This window comes from Camelus bactrianus, chromosome 10, assembly GCF_048773025.1.
Source record: "Camelus bactrianus isolate YW-2024 breed Bactrian camel chromosome 10, ASM4877302v1, whole genome shotgun sequence".
NCBI classification, from domain to species: domain Eukaryota; kingdom Metazoa; phylum Chordata; class Mammalia; order Artiodactyla; family Camelidae; genus Camelus; species Camelus bactrianus.
In genome coordinates this window covers 23,208,326-23,226,977 of record NC_133548.1, presented here as the reverse complement: position 1 = coordinate 23,226,977, position 18,652 = coordinate 23,208,326, and the positions used below count along the sequence as shown (strand labels likewise).

Genomic DNA, 18,652 nt, shown 5'->3' with positions numbered 1-18,652 from the left:
ACCCAAGTGGAAGTGAGACGCATGCATTATGAACACACACAACATGCTAGCAACCGAAAACCAAGCGCCTTTCACGAACCAAGCAAATGAAAATAAAAACTACTCATTCCTTCAGTCCCCATGAAGCCCTCCCCCACTTTTTAAAAGACAAACGGTGCAACAAGCAATGACCATATCACATGCAGTTATTCTGATTAAAATTAAAAAAAAATTGCATAACTTGAAAGTATGGTTACAAGGCAAGAGTTTGAAAACAGAGAGACCAGCATGACATAAGAATGCTTAAGGTGATTAAAGTTGTGACCAGAGCGGCAGCAAATTTGTTTCCCCTTCAGTGAACTGTCAGGAAAGACTGCCAGGGACAAACTGTCTGCCTGGAGCAAGCTGCCTGTTCACTCTGACCTTGAATGTGCCTATTTGGCTTTCAATGATGAGCCAGGTCAATAGCTGGGCAAAAGTATAAATCACCATGTGGTGCCTTTGGAAAACCAGACAGAACTTGGGTGGTGGGAGGGGGGTGTTTTTTCAAATACTGGGCCCTATGTTTCTAAAGTTGCTGGAACAATTTTTTTTTTTTTTTTTTTGCATTTCCTTTTTCTGGCTGGATTAAAGAAAGCAGGGATTCCGCTCTCCAATCCATTCCACCCCTCTCTGTTCCAACACCTGGGTTAATAGAAAAGCAAAAAAGGGAGTTTCAGTTTTTTAACAGTAAGACTGAGAATGGACCAGAAGGAAGTTCAAAGGCACAAGTAAAGGTGACTCAGATATTCTGGGAAAGTACGTAAGTTCATCACAGCTCTGGCTGCCCCCTGTGCACATCAGTGTCAACTCACTTAATTGGTCTAGAGTGGGAAGAGTCAGTCTGCCTCTCCTAACAACCTTCACTGAGCTGAACCCAAGCACCCCACTAAAAAATGCAAACAGCCAGATAGTTATTAAATCAATATGGCCACTCCATGATTTCCATCACCTGCTCGGTTTCACCATTTGACCATCTAAACGTAACTTCACCAATGAGTTTGCAGATGAATGGGTTAGTGGTCAATTGCATAAAGAAAGTGAGCCACTAACTCTATGGAACCATCCAGCAAAAAAGGTTCTCTTACTTAAAACATAGGGTCAAGATGCTGAAAGGATGCACTTAGTAAATATTTCTAAAGAGCTGGCTGCATGCCAGGCACTGCTGTAGGGCACAGCAGTGATAAACGGGGCATCGCCTCTCCTCATGGACTTACTTCCCGGAGACAGGGACAGTTGACCTATATCTCCCTTTAGGACTTGAATTGTTTTGCTAAAAAAATAAAGCAAATTTGTCTTGATGTGCTTGATGTCCTTTAAGGAAAAATTAATCCAGGGAGTCTGAAATCTACTGGTATCTCCACGCCTATACACCTTCTTCAAAACGTGTCCTAAACAACATTGTTGAGAAGGCTCTTGAGGTGGTTAACTAACACTGGGATTCTCATATATGACTGCAAAATCAGAACACACATATGGTGATTTTATTTTGTTTCGTACTACTATTTTTCCCTGGATGGCAGTAATTGGGATCAAGCCTTATCTCCACTACATAATCGTACATACATTGTGCTGTCCTCCACTGTCTAAATCAGGGCTTTGCAGATTACTGGTACTTAAAAAAAACTTGATTAATAATCAAAATATTGGAGGAGGGCCTAGGAATAAGAAGGAGGTGGTCAACCTAACCCCACAAGGCACACAATAAATACTTGTTAAATATAATAGTGCAAAGAGCCATTCCATGGAATGTTGACCCTTGTTTGACCAAAAATAATATTTTGATGGGGAATAATCCAGCACATTCATTTAGATGTGGGAAACACTAACGTTCCAGGAGAATGTAGTATACCATTTAGGTGCATTTGAATTTCTAACAATTTTAATCATTTTTCCACTGAGTCAATTAATTTATGTGATTGCCTCTTGATAGGTGGGGGTCCCTCCCTAATTTGCATCAGAGCCCTGGTTTACCCACACAGATAGCTGATACAGAGGGGACGAGCCAAAGATGGTGGCTGGACCTATGTTACAGTCCAGTAAAGAGAACTGCTTCTGTGCCGTCCTTAGTCATCTGGCAGAAGCTGTGGTGTATATTTGGAATGACCCAGAAATAACATAGGGAGAGACTAACTACTAAATGATGGGAGTCAAAAAGGTATCAGAGACCTGTGTTGGATTCAGATTGTCCTCAGTTGCTTCCTGGAACTATTTAAGCAACCCAACCCCGAGGGTTGATCCAGCTCACCTGCCAGGGTTTCTCCAAGTTTGCTTTACTCTGGTCATGACACTCTGTCTTTGACAATGTCAAGTTAGTTACAATGAAGGCTAGACAGAGCCCATCAGGCTTGAAGACTCAGCATCCAACAGCTTGGAAAAGAGTCCACAGCATCCATGCTTCAGGAAAGATGGTGCTGCCAAGCAGTGTGTGACATGCAGTTTTCTCAAAGACATCTATGGATGACTGTCCTGAAGGAGAGTTATCCTTTACTTGAAGTTACTTTCCCCTTTTTGGAGCAAAGTGACTGCCAGGTCAAAACTCACCTTCCCACAGAAATAATTAAGAGAAAGAGATAGCTGCACAGAGTTACGTGGGCACATTTTTTTGACCAATACGTGAAATACAGCAAGGAGGAATCCTTGTGCTCTATGAATCAAATGATTCTGGGTATTTCTCTTGGTATTTCACTTGAGGAATAGAATATATGAAAGCCAGCAAAGCCCTAGGAACCACAAATTCTTGAGCATAATGTTCAAAGAACTCTGATCGAATTTGTGGAGTGGGTGGACGGGGAAGTCAGAATGATTGTCTTATATCACATGGATGAAACAAGCAACTGATTGGCTCTTTCGCTGTTAGACTTGGATTCTTGCCACATCAGACACAGAGTTAGATGATCTGGGACTCCTAGAAGCTTGAGTTACATGATTCTTTAGAAAAATTAATGTGACAATAATACATGCAGGGCTTTTGTGTTTGCTTTAGGAAATCTAAGCAATCCAGCATGCACTATTATATACAGGTCTCAATATCCATGAATGAGAAAGGTACCTTGCACTCATCTACTATGACAGAGTTGTGTGCGGCATAGACACACTGGTTAGAGTTGCTTTCCCTATGGTTCTTCATGTCATCATAAATGGACTGAGTCTTGGTCATTTCAATATCTTCATGCATTCGGTGCTGGGAGTCAATGGTGTCCAGCTCAGACTTGGAGAGGTGATAGACAATCCCAGCCCCGAATGAGTCGCCCACAACATTGACGGAAGTTCTCATCCTGTCCCTGGGGACAAAGAACAGAAGACGTTCAGTAAGGAAGCAGTGTGATGTGATGGCTGAGAGGTCAAGGTCTAGGACAGAGAGACCTGGGGCTGAGTTCTGGCTCTACCTTTCCCTCTGCCTGGTCTGGAGCAAGTGACTTAACTTTTATGAGCCTTGATTTCCTTGTCTGCCAGTTGGAGATAACACTCATATTTCTCTCATAAGCTTGCATGAAAATTAAATAAGACAATGTTTGTAAATTGCTTAGCAAAATGTCTAATGAATGGTAAGCACCCAATAAACAAAAGCAAATAGATAGAAGGAGAGAAGGAAGAACTAGACAGAAATAATGTGTCCAGTTCTCAGAATTAGTACCCAGACTGCAGCCATTCCTAGCTCTGTCCAACAGTTCCTCTTGATTTAAACTCCAGATTACCTCCACTAATTTTATTTATTAATTTTACAAGAAAGAGCAACCACCTGTGAATTCCCTCATAATAGAAAATTCATCTTTTCGTAAGGGTCAAAACTAACACTGCCTTCCCCCTGCCCCCGGGACCTCCAGTCTCTCCCCACCACACACATATACACAGACACAGCTGTGGGCTAAGAAACCCAGTCACAGTTTTCTCCCTGACCAACAGGTGTAATGACTATGCGTCCTGGGAAAACCAGACTACTTTTTCTTGCTCACTCTATTAACCTAAAAAAAAAATTAAATCTTCCAGAGGGCATCTTGAACCAGCAAAAGTTGAGAAAACTCCTTCCTCCAATCTTGTTTCTCAAGTTCTGACCTGAAAAATAGGATGGTTGGTAACTCTCCCTCACTCTCCCTCTTAGAAGGTCAGCGCCAGGAAAACAAATTAAGTTCTCAAGAATAACTTGTGTTCTCTCACCCCTAAGTTTAAATCATTGTGAAGAGTCCTTTTGACCCTATCTGTGAGACACTCAAAGTTCTAAAGAAAAAAACAAAAAAGGATGTTGGAAAATCACACACAAACACACACACACACACACACAAAGGAAAAGAAAAGGAAGGAGTTTTAGGTAGAGATGCTGTGGAGACATCTTAATCCAGGACACTCAAGACTTCAATTCAAAATAAGTAAATAAATGAAAACACTAGAATTAGTTTAAGGCAAAGTGGGAACTTCCATTGGTTCTTGGAACAAAGGCCTAAAATAAATTCTCATTGCCATGATCAAATCTATTTCTCACTAGAGAATAATAATAATGAAGCTGCACTGGGAGGAGTCTGGCCTGGCTCTCTTGCAAGGAACTTGGGAGCTGCCCGTCTGGTTTCAGGCAGGAAGATGTTGCCCATGAAAAAAAAAAAAAAAAAGATCAAAGCCTGGCTTCAATTCTCAGGCGCATCTCTCCACCTGAGAACGCTCCTCTCCTCCCTTCTGCTTTAGAGACTCTGCCTCAGGGTGATAGAGTCTGTACCCGAAGGAGAACTGGGTCTTGAGGTCATCCACAGAATCAGGCACTTGAAGTAGAGATTGCATAGAAGCCCCAGTGTCAGAGGATAAGAAGGAACACATGATAGTAGCTCAGAAAAAGCATGCACTCTGGGCGCAGGCTGACTTGGATTCAAATGCCAGCTTTTCCTCTGACCTGTTGGACAACCCTGATCATACTCAACATTTGTGAGTCTTGGTTGTCTCATCTATGAAATACAAATAATAAAAATATTCCCTACCTACGGGCTGCTGTGAAGATTAAACAAAATAACAGAATGCTTAGCACAGTTGTAGACATTTAGTAAGAACTCACAAAACATTAATTATTCCAGGATGTGTCCCTTTAATATTACTATTAATCTTATCAAATCAATTCAAATGTATTTTTGGCAGCTCCTAGGCAGAGCATCCAAACATGCCTGGTTAAGCTATTATCTACCCATGAAAACATTAACCCTACTTACAGGACATTTCCTATGGCAGCAGTGCCAACGAACCAGCTGAGTTATCTGTTAACCATACGGTTGTAGTCTGCTTTGTTGCTTCTCAACTATACTTTCAATCTCTCCTGAGCCATGCATCCAGCAGGAGCAAGTGCTGGGTGCTCTCGGGTTTGGTAGATAGGCAACTTTATCCATACCTGGGCCTCAGCAAAGGCTTGAATAGAAGTGTGTTGAGTCAGGTGCGAAGGGTGAGTCTGAGATGAGCTAGAGGGAAGAAAGAACTAAAACATGTGAATTCAAAGCGGTAGGTGCACTCAAGATCATTCACAATGGCTCATGAGCGCAGTGAGCAACAGAAAGTAAGAACTGACCAAATCAGGTATGGCCTTGTCAGCCAAGTGCGGGAGTTAGGACCTTATCCCAAGTGTAACGAGGAGCCACTGAAGGGAAAGATCATGCTTGTTCCATTATCAAGAGTGGCTAGACTAAAAGAGCAAAATTCACTTAGTGAGGATGCGGTGGACACGGAGAAAGACGGATTCGAGGGAGAGTTAGGAGGCAGAATTACAGGACTTGAGGACTGACTGGTTATAGAAAATAAAAAAGAAAAGAGTCAAGGATTCTTCTCAGGTTTTGGGTTTGAGCAACCGATGGACAGTGCTACCAGGTGTAGAGGATATAACTGGCTGGGGTGAGAAAGATTCTGGTGTCAGCTTAAATATACTGAGTGAGGGCCGTGACCCAGCCAAGGAGAGATGTCCTGCAAGTGCTTGGGAATAGGGACCGAAGATTTAGGAGAGATATCTGAGCGGCAGGTAGTGAATTAGGAGTCAGCAATGAGAGAGGCCCTGGGTGGGTGCCAAGAACCCCTAAGGGAGACCAACGTTTAAAGAATGGGTGAAGGAGTAAGAGCCTGCAAAGGTGGCAGGAAATTATAAGAGTTTGGCGAGAGCGTGTTTCAAAAATAGGGACCATGTCCATGACTGCCTGGAAGTCATGTAAGATAATGGAGAAAAGGTGGCTCTCAGTTTCAGCAATGGAGAGACCATCACTGACCTGACGAGGGTAGCTTCAATACAGAGGCAGGCACAGAAGCCAGCTGCAAAAGGTAGAGTATTGAATGAGAGATGAGGAGGTGGAGACACTAGGTGGAATCAACTTGTTCAAGAAGATTGACCGAGAAGGGGAGGAGAGGGAGTGGTAGATGGAGGCAGACAGAAGACAGAATTTCTGGTTTGCTTTTGAGACCCCCGGGGGGAATATCTGACCAATTCTGGGGAAGTCCAACTCTGACCAAAAGCAGGATATGGGGACTGATGGTTCGCGTGTGGAAAGTTTCTCCACAGACAAATACTTTCATTTTCTCTCCCAACAGCCCTGACTGTTCGTGAAACCCTGCTGAAATCAGGAGTTTTTAGGCTACTTGGTAAAAAGAATTTTTGAGTGCTTGCTGTTACTCTTGGGTCTGGATGTGGCATGTCAGGTCGTGAGAAGGAGAGGGAGGTGAGAGCAGAATCTTTAACTGAGTGGATGTACTACAAGTGAGGCAGCTATTTGGCGGCTACTGGGAATCAAGACCAAGAGAGCTTGACGAAGCTCTTCCACACTGAGGAACTGGGTCTGGTTCCCTGGAAGAAAAGCAATTGTCAAGATGCTGTTTCTCTTTTTCTTTCTCTCCGTCTAAATCTTCTGGTAGGAAGGCAGTGGGATTGTCTAAAGTCCTGCTCGCAGAAGAACAGAGCCAATTCATCTGGTGCCTTGTATGGAGTGAACCACATGAAATTGCCATTTTGTGAGCCCAGAAAGGCCAACCATTGGCAATTTCATCTGATTCAGCTTAATATTCATAGAAAAAACGCTCGGATGCCGGGTGCACAGTGTGGCAGAGGGGTCACCTGAGGCCCCCGACCTCAAGAAGGCTGGCATGATTCTGGGCATCTGAGGGCTCTAGCCATATGGGATTAGAGAAGGGAAGAAGAACCCACAGAAGAGTGCGAACTTTGTATTGGAGTCTGGGTTACAACCCTGCCTTCAGCAGGGAAAGGTACTTGGCCTTTTCAGCTCGGCTTTCTCATTTGTAAAATACGGAAAGTAAGACCTACCTCCCAGAGTGTTCGGAAGATAATAACTGCTAACGTGTATGATTTACTTGTCCTTTGAGAGGTCCTCAGCCCACCTCTGCATATAAAAGGTTTGATATAGCACCTGATGCAAACTCAGTGCTCAATCTTAACAGCTCACCACCATCACTGTCATCACCATCAACATCACCATCACCATCATCACCAACATCACCAACATCACCATCATCATCACCAACATCACCATCATCATCACCAACATCATCATCACCATCATCATCATCCATCTGAGCAAAAAGGGGAGCAGATCACTTCCTCTCTTATTCCTTCAACAATTCTTACCCGCTCTTGTTTTGCACCTAGCACACTGCTGGGATTTTTTTTGACCACATCTGTCCCCATTACTATACGTCCTTGGAGGGCTGATACCGTATTTTATTCATTTATGACATGGGCAGGGCCAGAGGAGAGGGGGGTAGGCAGGTAAGTGAAGGAGGCAGAGTGGGGATGGATTGTTATTTAAGAGGTAGAAGCAGATTAAATCTAGAAAGAGAACTGTCTTTTGTTTGGCAAACATCTGATTGGATATTTTGCTGGTGAAAAGTTAGGATGCAGGGCAAGATCTAGAAAGAAGAGAGACACACAGAGACTCAGATTACTAGCAGAGGAAAACGAGAGAGGTGTCTTGCGATCTGGGGGAAGACAGAGAAGTGGAGAGCAAAGAGGTCCAGCAAGGAAACTAAACCTGTGGACGGAGAGATTTCCAAGCACGAGGGACACTAAAGGACTTTTTTTTTTTTTTTTTTTAAATAAAATAGATGCCTATTATTAAATTTTTACTTTTCATGCCACCTGAATTATTGCCACCAGTGATTACTTCAGAGAAACAAGACTTGAGATTATAGGGCCAGAAAATTTTTTCCCTTCTCTTCTAGGTTTTTGGCTGGTCTACTAATTAAATCGACATAAGACAGATTAACAGGAAAATTTAATTTTGTACATACCTGAGCCTTATAAAAATATGAGACTCAAAGGCAGTCAGGCAATTGAGGTTTATATGCCATTCTGAGCAAAAGAGAGGACAAGGGTCTGAGGCTTCAAAGGGGAGGAAGACAATTCATGTAAAGAGTAAATATTTGGTAAATGTTTGCCCTGCCACGCAGATAAGTCTCTCCGATGAAAAAGTTATCTCTGGTAATAGCTCTCTTCCTGGTATGGGCCTCCTTTCTAAATTCTTTAATGCGTTAAAGGGGACATAAAAAGCTTTCCTTGAGTCTGCTGGGTCTTGATTGCCTTCAGCTTAAAATAACCCACGGGCCAATTGGCATTTCTGGGGGTCGCATATTCTGCTCCTTTTTCAAGATCCAATTATAGGTGAGGGGAGACTTTCCTTTCTCGTTTTATAACTCTCCTGAGCTTTGCCCCTCCCTTCATTTTTTCCATGAGCATGTATTTCTCTTGTGATGCATTAAAACATGATTTTGCTGCGTGGAACTATAGCCCCACCTCCACCCCATTCCCCTGACGGGCAGTTAACACTGCGTTGAGTTGGGGACACTTTGGCAGGGGAAGGAAGGATTTAGTAGAGAAGGGTCACGTTCCATGGTAAGGATGACACAGAATGAAGATGAAGTAAGACGTAGAAAAGAGGAGAAATCAGTGGAAGTGGGAAATCAAAGCAAAAGCTGTAAATGTAAGTGCCTAGAATCTTCAGAGAGATGGTAGATAAAGGAATTGGTTTTCTCCTCCACTAGACATGGAATGGTAGTTAAATCAATTATGTGTGTGTGTTTATGTGCAGATGTGTGTGTTTTAAGTAAGAGAATGAGAACCCAGATGGGCAAGCCTGGAACATTCAAGGAATAGCCAGATCGTCTGGGTTTGAATCCCAGGGGTTCAGCCACTTAATATTCACAAAGTTGGGATGTTTCTTTGCTCTGAGCCTCAGTTTTCTCAACTGTAAAACACGGATAATACTACTAGCTGCCTCATAATTTGCTGCAACTTTTGAAACAAGTCCATGTAAAGTGCTTAGAACAGTGTCTGACAGTTAAGGGGCACTCACTGAGTATTAGTCATTAGAGTTTTGTGTCCTTTTGATCAAGATTCATTGAATGGAGGCACAAAATGTCAACCGGTGCTCAAAAAGGAGTAGAGATGCTCATATATCCAACCAGGAACTCCTGTTCCCCCTTCCCTACCTCGGGTCCATGCTTCTGGAAGTGAGGTCCCTAGACTAGTCATCAGCCTCACCTGGGAACTGTTAGAAAAGCCAGTTCTTGGGCCCCTCCGCAGATCTCCTGAATCTCCAGGAGATTTTGGTGCACACTCAAGTTTGAGAACCAATGCTCTGTTCCTTCCAGGAAAGCTAATAGGGGAGCTTCAGAGTCCCCCCTGGAGGGTGGCGGCTCTCTCCAGCTTCCTTGTAAGTTCCATGTCAACTGCACCCCCCAGTTAGCAAATATGTCCCCAGAGATGCTCTCACCAGCAGTCCTGCATGGTAAATAGGCTATAGATCCACTTGGCTTTCCTTTTCCCACCTGTGGCCAGACCCAGTTATTTATCACCTCTCCCTGCTATTGACTCCCAGTTTTCCTTCGATCATGACTCCTTGAGAGAGAGGGGTTTCAGCAAGATCCCATACATCTCTGCCAAGAATGCCTGACACAAAGGGCTTCTTGGACCCTGAGGAAGGTTCTGGTTTTACCAGCCACACCCATCTGGTGTTCTGGGACTTGGATACTTTTCAAGGCTCAGAATCTTGGTTTTCACCATGACATTTACAGCTAAGTCTGCCCATTGAATAATGTCCAGGGCCTGGCGGGCAGTAATGAGGCTGGCCGATCTCCAGCAGTTGGCAAAGACCGTAGCACATTAAATGTCATTGCAGGCTCTGTTTGGTTTTAAATGGAAGAGTTGCTAGAGTTATGAAACCTTACAAACCTTGCCTGGAGAGGAAAATAAATGCCCCCCTTTGCTTTTTTTTTTTCTTTCTGCTTTTCCCCCACAAACTACTTCACCAGAAAATGCCCAGCCTCTCCTGCCTCCCTCTCTCATCTTATCCCCTGGCCCCACGCACGTGCTAATGGGCAACCATTAGCCACGGTGCCCATGACCAAGAGCCTGTTTCCAGAACTCCTCTTGCTGGTGAGAAAGAATGTGGAACCATTACTAATTCAAAGCAGACTTGACCTGGCTACAGACCCCTCGCACGGTCTCCCAGGATCCTCTACCCTCCCTTTTAGTTTTCTTCTTAAAAGGAACGTTCATGCTTACTTGTATACAGACATCCATCACTAGCAGAATCCTAGTCTGGGTCTTAAAACTAGAAGGGCATTCAAGGGCATAGGTCTTGACTCTGCCTTCAAGCTGGTAAGTTACCAGTCCCACTGTACACACTGTGAAGCTGAATCCAGAGCGTAAGTAAGTTGCCGGCAGCCCCAGCGAGTAAGTGGGGCTCAGGGATCCCACCTCCACCCTCCTTCCCCTGAGGACAAGGCCTCTGTCCATCTGAGATCAGACCCCAGAACTAGACACAAGCTCTTCATTCACTCTTCCCTTTCCAGCGGCAGCCTGGGATGGAGTTTTCTCATATACAGTTTCATCAACAGAGTTAATCCCAATGTAGCATCATTTGCCTTTGTTTGGTCAACTTCCTTCTGCTAGCACATTTCAGCCCTGGAGTCAGGACGCTCTCGGTGCAAGTGTGAGCATGTGAGCGCCCATTCGCTAAAATCTAGGTCAGAAGGAGGCAGAGTCTTGAATGTTTCATGAACAGACTCTCCTCCAACAGGCTTGGAAGCAGATGACTGCCAGGAAGACCAGGGCCCACAACAGCTGACCTCCTGGGGCTGGAGGATTTGAATTCTAAGAGCGGCTGAGATTTTGATTGTACCCCGATTGTCCCCACCTAGCCTTTTTGTTCTGTTTTGTTTTCATCCTGAGAGAGGGGGGAAAAAAAACCCAAACAGGTCAAACAAAAAATGATCCGGTTAGTATGTATAACCAGGGGTGACCCTGAGTGGTCTGTTTTCGCCAACCTCTCTGTCTCTGGACCCCTCCACTCCTTCCTGCTGTTAGATTTGCTTGTGTGGCATGAAGGGCCCTGATCTGGCCACATGAGCTCACCTGTGCCTTTCAAGTCCTGGTTTCCTCATCTGTGAAATACATCATAGCTATCTTTAAGTATTAACCATAAACAGATGTAAAAAACACGGTGACACCCACCAAATATTAGTTCTGTCTCTTCATTCCTGATACTACAAGTGCATTTTCTTTCCACTTAAATGCATTTGCATTATAATGGGGTAGCTTCTGTAATCATTTTTTTTATTACTTTTTGATTTTTTTATTGAAGCATAGTCAGTTTACAATGTTGTGTCAATTTCTAGTGCACAGGATACAAATACATACATATATTTGTTTTCATATTCTTTTTCATTATAGGTTACTAGAAGATATTGAATATAGCTCCCTGTGCTACACAGTATAAACTTATTTATCTATTTATATATAGTGGTTAGCACCTGCAAATCTCGAGCTCCCAATTTATCCCTTCCCACCTCCTTCCCACCCTGGTAACTAAAAGTTTGTTTTCTGTGTCAGTGAGTCTATTTCTGTTTCTAAAGACAAAGTGCATTTGTCTTTCTACAATAATACTTTTTAAAAAGATGAATCTCCGATGGTGGACGTCAGTCCTCAGCAACAAGCCCAAGAAGAGACCAGGCGACGTGGTTAGAGCAGGCAAGGGACGCTCAGTGACGACGGGCAAAGAGGCAGAGGGCTCAGTACGCTGAAGTCACAGGGGAAGCAGCTGGGATTTTAATAGCTTCCTCTATCTTCATGTGTGGAAAGGCCGTGGGTTATCACACAGCAACTGTGGGTAACTTCAGCATGCATTTATTGAGCTCCTACTGTGTGCTCTGTCCCCAAGCAGCTGCCAGTGTCTTCAATTCCGTTTTGTCCTCCTCCCAACCAAATCCTACCCCACTCCTTTGTCTCCTTCATTCTGTCCCTCCAAATCCTTCCACCCATACCACCACTGAATCTCAGCTGCCCCAGGACTGCCTTGTCTGGATGGACATCATGAGAAAGGCTGTCCCTCTGGGCCAGTGCAGGGCACAGAGAATAACCGAGCTAGCGCGGAGGACGCCGCCACTGCCACCTGGGAGGTGGGCGGAGACAGATGGGCTCATTTCACTTGCTTTTCACCTTCCCACAAAAGGCATTTCCAGAGCATTTCTCTGGTGTTGGGAGAACCAGTCAGGAAGATCCGCGCCCCTCCCAGCAGCCCTCCTGGGTTGAACAGATTCTGTCCAAGAGCCACTTTCCGTTTCTAACCTAAACCTCAACGGCAGGTTCTCTGGAAAGACCAGACTTCTCTCTGGCCTTCCCAGTGTCCTTCTTCCTTTCAGCCACTCGCAAGTTCCTCTCTTCAGAAGGGTGGCTATAGAGGGATGGAACTTGTTTCAGCGTGGGGGAAACTCAAGGCCATAAAATGTGGCTTCCGGTTCTTAAAATCCATGCCAATCAGTGTCAGAAAAATTGCTACTGGCAGCTAGGGTGATTTATAAAATATGTGTGAGCACCTTGGCCTTGGATCTCTGCGCCAGCACTTGTCACTCCGCACCTCTGACACTGAAGCCAATGGCATCCCCCAGAGCCTGTCATTTATTTCCAGTACTGGACGGGAAGTATCAGCGTACATCCGCAGAACACCAGAGCCCGAATGAGCCCTTAGCAACCTCCCTACTGGGGGCCATCTGGCTATCGGGCCTGCCACTGTGAATGGGCAGTGAGTCCTACACTACGATAATGTCCTTCACTGGGAAAGGGAGCCAGGCTGTGTGTACACGGTTGAGTTCAAGCATCTCTGCATGGCCTCAAGGCTGTCCATCTTGCCTCACCTTGCACCGCACCTTGCCTCACTCTGTGTGCGCCAACAACACCACACCACTCCTAGGTCCCCAGCTGTGTGCTGCCACAATGCCCCGTGCAGGCTGGCCTTGACTGGAGCGCCCTGTTCCCCCTCCACCTATGTGCACCTGGGGAACTTCTCCCTCCAGGTGGGACCCAGCTCAGCTATCACTGCCTTTAGAAGCTTGAATATGGCCATGACTGTGAACATGGTGACCTCCCAAACCAAGTAGACCGAGGGTCAATTCTCTATTCATTCTCCCTAAACCTCAGTTTTCTCATAATGGAAGTGATAACACCAAGCTTTCAGGGCTGTTCGAGGAAGCTGTGAAGGCTCAGCGTAGCAGCCAGCACATAGTAAGCCCTCGAATTCAGGAGCCGTTTTCCTTGTTTCCTGATTTCTCCACTCAGCCCCTCCATCCTGGACTGGGATGGGTGTCTGTCTCTATCACTATCCTTCCATGTATGTGCTATTTTTTAATCTACTTTATGGAAATGTAATTTACAGGCAATAAAATGTACCCATTTCAAGTGCATGCTATGTTGAGTTCTGACAAATGTGGACACCTGTGCAAACCTGTGTACATGGAACATGTCTATTACTCCTAAAGCTTTCCTTGTGCCCCTACCCCTGAGCTCAGGCAACCATGATCTCCTTCTATTGCTAGAGATTATATTGTCTTTCCTAGAGTTTCGTATCAATGGAATCACACAGTCCATATTCCTTTGTGCTTTGAGATGCTCTGCACGCATCACTAGTTGGTTCTGTATTACTCTGCTTTCAACTTTGTATTCTGACTTATCTGATTCCTCCACCAGACCCCTTAGAGATTCTTTTTCTTCTCTGGTTCCCAAATAGGCACTGAGTAAATGTTAGAGGGAAGAAAGGAGGGAAGAAAGGAGGGAGGCGCCATGGGGACTGGCTAAGGTCTTGGCTGCAGCTCCGCATCTTGCCCACCCCTGGGAGGCAGCACTCACATCCCCAGCAGAAACCCCCAACACAGACACTTACAGCAGCCAGTCCACAGCCACCAGCAGGCTGATGTCCTCCGTCGGCAGGCCCACAGCAGTCAGAATAAGGAGCATGGTGACCAGCCCGGCACTGGGGATACTGGCTGCGCCAACGCTGGCCAGCGTGGCCGTGAGGCTGTGGGAACAGAAAAGGCCGGTCAAGGGAAGAGAAAGCGACCTTGGCAAAACCACCCCTGGCAGGCAGTTTCAAGCTCTCTTGTTCCCGGCAGTCATAAAATCTCTCTCGACCTCCCAAGGAACAGAGAAATCTGGAGTACCAAGGCCCAGGAAATCGGGTCCATTTGGATTCTGTTCAACTGTGATGGAAGCTTATAAATTCATGGATTAGAGTCTTACCCCCATCATGACATCTAATTCGCCTAACAGATCACTGGGCTCAAATTAGGTAAGCGTGGCTCCAAAAGCAGACAAGGAAATATTAAAGAAGAAAAACAAATCACTCGTAGTCCTCCCACAGGAACACCCCTGCATTCATTTCTGCTTACGCCTGTATGTCTCTGTGGGAACCAGAGACTTCTAGACTACGTGGCAGGAGTCTGCAGAGGCCACTGCCAATGTTAACATGAGAACTCAAAACAGCAAATATCCAGGCACAACTGAGTGGACATCGGGCGAACAGATCAACAGAATTCCAAATGACAGTAAGCTTCAGATGCCTGGACGTTGCACCATGGGCTGGAGAACACATTATTCAGAGAGAGGATGCCAAGAAATGATAATGAAGTAACAGGAGGCTTTCCCTCTGAAGCATCTCATCCCTTGCTTTCCAAGCAATGCCAAGGGCACATCCAGCACCATTTTGAAGTTGTCTCTGGAAGAGGGTTTAACCTTGGGTTCAAGTGCCCTGTCTAGACACCAGGGGGCCTCTGTGATCCAGCAAATGACAGTGACTTTTCCTCCTCTTTTCTGGGTGCTATTTATAAAAACTATCATTTCTGAATGGAAGGATGCTTCTGAAAATATAGATTCCTAACTTGCTTTTCTGGCTGCTGAAAAGAAAAAAGGGGCTGCTTTCTTCGTGGTTATCCAATTCCAGAGTGTTTAGAGTAGGTCTTCGGGCTCTAAACTAAGAATCAGGCTCCCAAACTGGTTTGACCAAGTCCAGGCCATTGGTGTGCCCAAAGCACAGAATCCTGGCCTTACAGTTGGGAGGGACCTGAATTTACCTAATCTTACATATGAGGAAAGGAAGGTCCCAGGAGGTTTTGTGGTTCACACTGGTTTTTTCATATTGTCATCCTTCCCACAAAATAGACATCTCCTCTAAGTGGAATCTACAAAACCCATCTTTGCTATTCCTCTGCCCCATCAATGTGGAGCCGGTGTCAGGGTTTAAAGAACTCCACTTTCCTTGGGTCCATCTAGGTCACGGGAGGTAGTAGTATGTGGTGATTATCAGTGAAGGCTCTGGAGTTGAACAACCTAGGTTCAAATCTCACTCTATCACCTACTAACCACATGACTTTGGGCAACTGACTTCACCTCTGTGCCTTGATTTCCTTGTCTGTAAAAACGGAGATAACAAGGGTTCAGAAAGCACTTAGAAGAGGCTAGCACATCGCAACCCTCACCTCCTGAAAATGTGAAATGTTATTTTTATCTGGAAATCTGGGCAGGGTGAGGGTGCTTTGTAATGAAAATGTCCCTAAAGTCCCTAGAGTTGGCAAATGGGAATTCTCAGTCATTTCCCCAAGATGGATAGAACACCAGGGAAGGGGAACTTCCCAAGTTCCAACGATCTTGGCCTCAGCTATTTAATTTATAACATCAGTTGCCTGTTGTATGAGTCACTCTTACACATCCCTTTGTACAGTGGCCATGTTGCCATGTTACCCCTATAAAGAGAATTCTTCCTGGAAGTTGGTTCCCCTTGTGTTCCTCCACCCCAATTATATTCTTTTCTTTATTTACACCCCACATCTTCTTTATCCAGTCATCTATCAATAGATATTTAGGTTGCTTCCATGTCTTGGCTATTGTAAATAATGCTGCTATGAACATTGGAGTTGCATGTATCCTTTCGAATTAGAATTTTTGTCTTTTCCAGATACATGCCAGGAGTGGGATTGCTGGATCATAGAGTAACTCTACTTGTAGTTTTTAAAGGATTTTCCACAGTGTTCTCCATAGTGGCTGCACCAGTTCACATTCCCACAACAGTCCAGGAGGGTTCAGAAGGGAGCATATTTTAATGAAACAAATCAAAACAAAGCAGATTCAGAGTCAGCTGATGTTGGCCCCAGTGAGCCCTGTCGGCTCACTCCTGACAGCATTATAGCCTCGGGCAAACTACCATGCCCCTTGAAGCCTGTGCTTCCTCATGTATCAAAAGAACGTGCAAATAACTGCCTTGCAACATCACAGGATGGTTAAAAGTAAAATAACATCAAATTTCTGAAGCAATTTCACATGGGCAATACATACAGAAGGCATTAGTGTGAGCCTGCTTCCTTCTTGTCTCGATCTTCCCTTTGAGCCTGCCAAGAATGCCTTTTCTCTTTTATTTCCTTCACCGTTCTCCCACCCGGAAAACTGAAATTCAAGTGGCCTCTGTGAAATGGAGTTAGTGTGGAAGGGGATAGGGTAAAAGGTTGCTTCAGTGCTTCACCCCACCCACTTCGCTCACCTTACGGTCACAATCTGGCCTCCGTCTAGGATGACGCCATTCATTTGGGCTATAAAGATGGCGGCCACCGCTTCATAAAGGGCCGTGCCGTCCATGTTAATGGTTGCTCCGACCGGGAGGACAAATCTGGTCACACGCTTATCAATCCCTAGATTTTCTTCCAGGCAACGGAAGGTGACAGGCAATGTTCCAGCACTGAGGGACAAAGAGAGAGAGACAAGTGTTATGTCCACTTTCGAGAAGCAGGACAAAGCACAAACTGAAATGGCACCACAAAGTTTTTGTCCTTTTGTTCCAATCAAACAATATGACTTGCAGAAAGCAGTGTCTGGAGCCAAGTTAAAATCCATCGATTTGGAGGCTCAAATTTGACCTTATTAAGATGTTAATAGGCAGCAAAATATTTTTGTTGGTTCTGGCTTTTGAAATCTACTCAGAGCTTCAAGTTCTCTTTTCCCTTTGGTCACTGTTTCCATCTTGGATTAAATATTGAAGCCCATCTGATTGCTCACATTAATTGGGCTGCAAAAAAGAAAAAAGGATCAGAAAAGGATCAACTATCAACAGTAAGACAGAAGGAGGAACTTTTGAATGACCCATAATTTCATGTTAGAAATGCTATTTCCAACAAGATGACTACATGGGTTGTATCCCGCCCCTGGGAATTGCCCTGAGCTAATTGGGCCTGCTAATTTTGAGGATGCTGGACAAACATGTTAAGCACCATTCAGCAAGAATCCAAGCTTCTAGCAATTCACTGGGGACCCTCAAAGTCCAGCTCCCTGATAAATGGTCACTGGCCAGCTCGACAATCTCTCCAACAACATAGGGCAGAAAAGCACACGTCTGTAGCCAATCAAAGACCCAGTTCGGCGTGACTTCACCTCCACTCCTCCCAGGCGTGGGATGGGAAATCATGCCCATATGACTCAATCTCAAAGGCCAGAACTCCTGACATGTTCTGTGTCTTCTAAAATAAGAAACCTATAAGGGTAAGTGTTGCTGAGAGCCAGAATATTGTTTCCACGTGGATAGAGGCGATGGGAGGGTAGGAGGAGTTGCTTCAGAGCTGAAGTAACATGGAAAGCGATGCAGAACATTTAGACTACCACGGGAGTGCCTGGTGGTTCACTCTCTTTTCTTTTATTCAAAACTTGGCAAAATGACTTGGGAAACCCCCAAGGCAGACAGCACATTTTTCTCTCTTGAATTTATAGCTTTAATCATAGTTCCCTATTTCTACTTCGTCAGAATTAGGGCTCCAGCCAAACTGGACAAAATCACCCTCAGAGGCCTTGGTTTCTCAGAGAGTAGGAGAGGATTGTCAGCTTCAGGCATATTGAATAAAATGCAGATTCCAGGGCCACTTCAGAACTGAGGAAGCTTAAATTCTAAAATTAGGGTCTCCTGAATCTGCATCTTATCAACCCACAGACCCGCAAGCCCTCTTAACAATGCTAAGGAAGTTAGTCATCTTACTGGAAAACTCTTTGTGATTTCAGGTCAGGGGTCTGCCTCATGCCCCCTTTTTGGTCTTAGGTGGGGAGAAGAAATGGATGCTTGGAGACCTCTCATCACTAAAACGTTGGGAACCTGGGGAGAAAAGTTGGCGTCTGCCTCATTCACACGCAGGGGTGCCACTGTACCTGCTTGCTGCCCCAGCTGTTCTAATGAGAAGTCAGTGTCCCTTTATTCCTCTCACCTACACCCGCAGCCCTTTTCCAAGACCTGTTTGAGGGTGACCAGGACACCACGACTGGTCTGAAATGGCTGCTCAGCTGTGGTTGGTGGCTGGATTCTCAAACAGGATG

General features: G+C 45.0%; 1 protein-coding gene across 3 annotated transcripts in view; it reads right to left on the bottom strand.

Moving 5' to 3' along the window:
* Nucleotides 1-18,652, bottom strand: part of SLC1A2 (solute carrier family 1 member 2) — a 108,282-nt gene that overhangs the window by 10,292 nt on the left and 79,338 nt on the right. For all 3 annotated transcript variants that reach the window (XM_010964674.3, XM_045523894.2, XM_010964677.3), the window contains exons 8-10: nt 16,842-17,036; nt 14,196-14,330; nt 3,071-3,302 (exon numbers count right to left, since the gene is read on the bottom strand). In XM_010964674.3, coding sequence (XP_010962976.2) covers nt 3,071-3,302; nt 14,196-14,330; nt 16,842-17,036 — 562 coding nt within the window. The remainder of the gene's footprint in view (nt 1-3,070; nt 3,303-14,195; nt 14,331-16,841; nt 17,037-18,652) is intronic.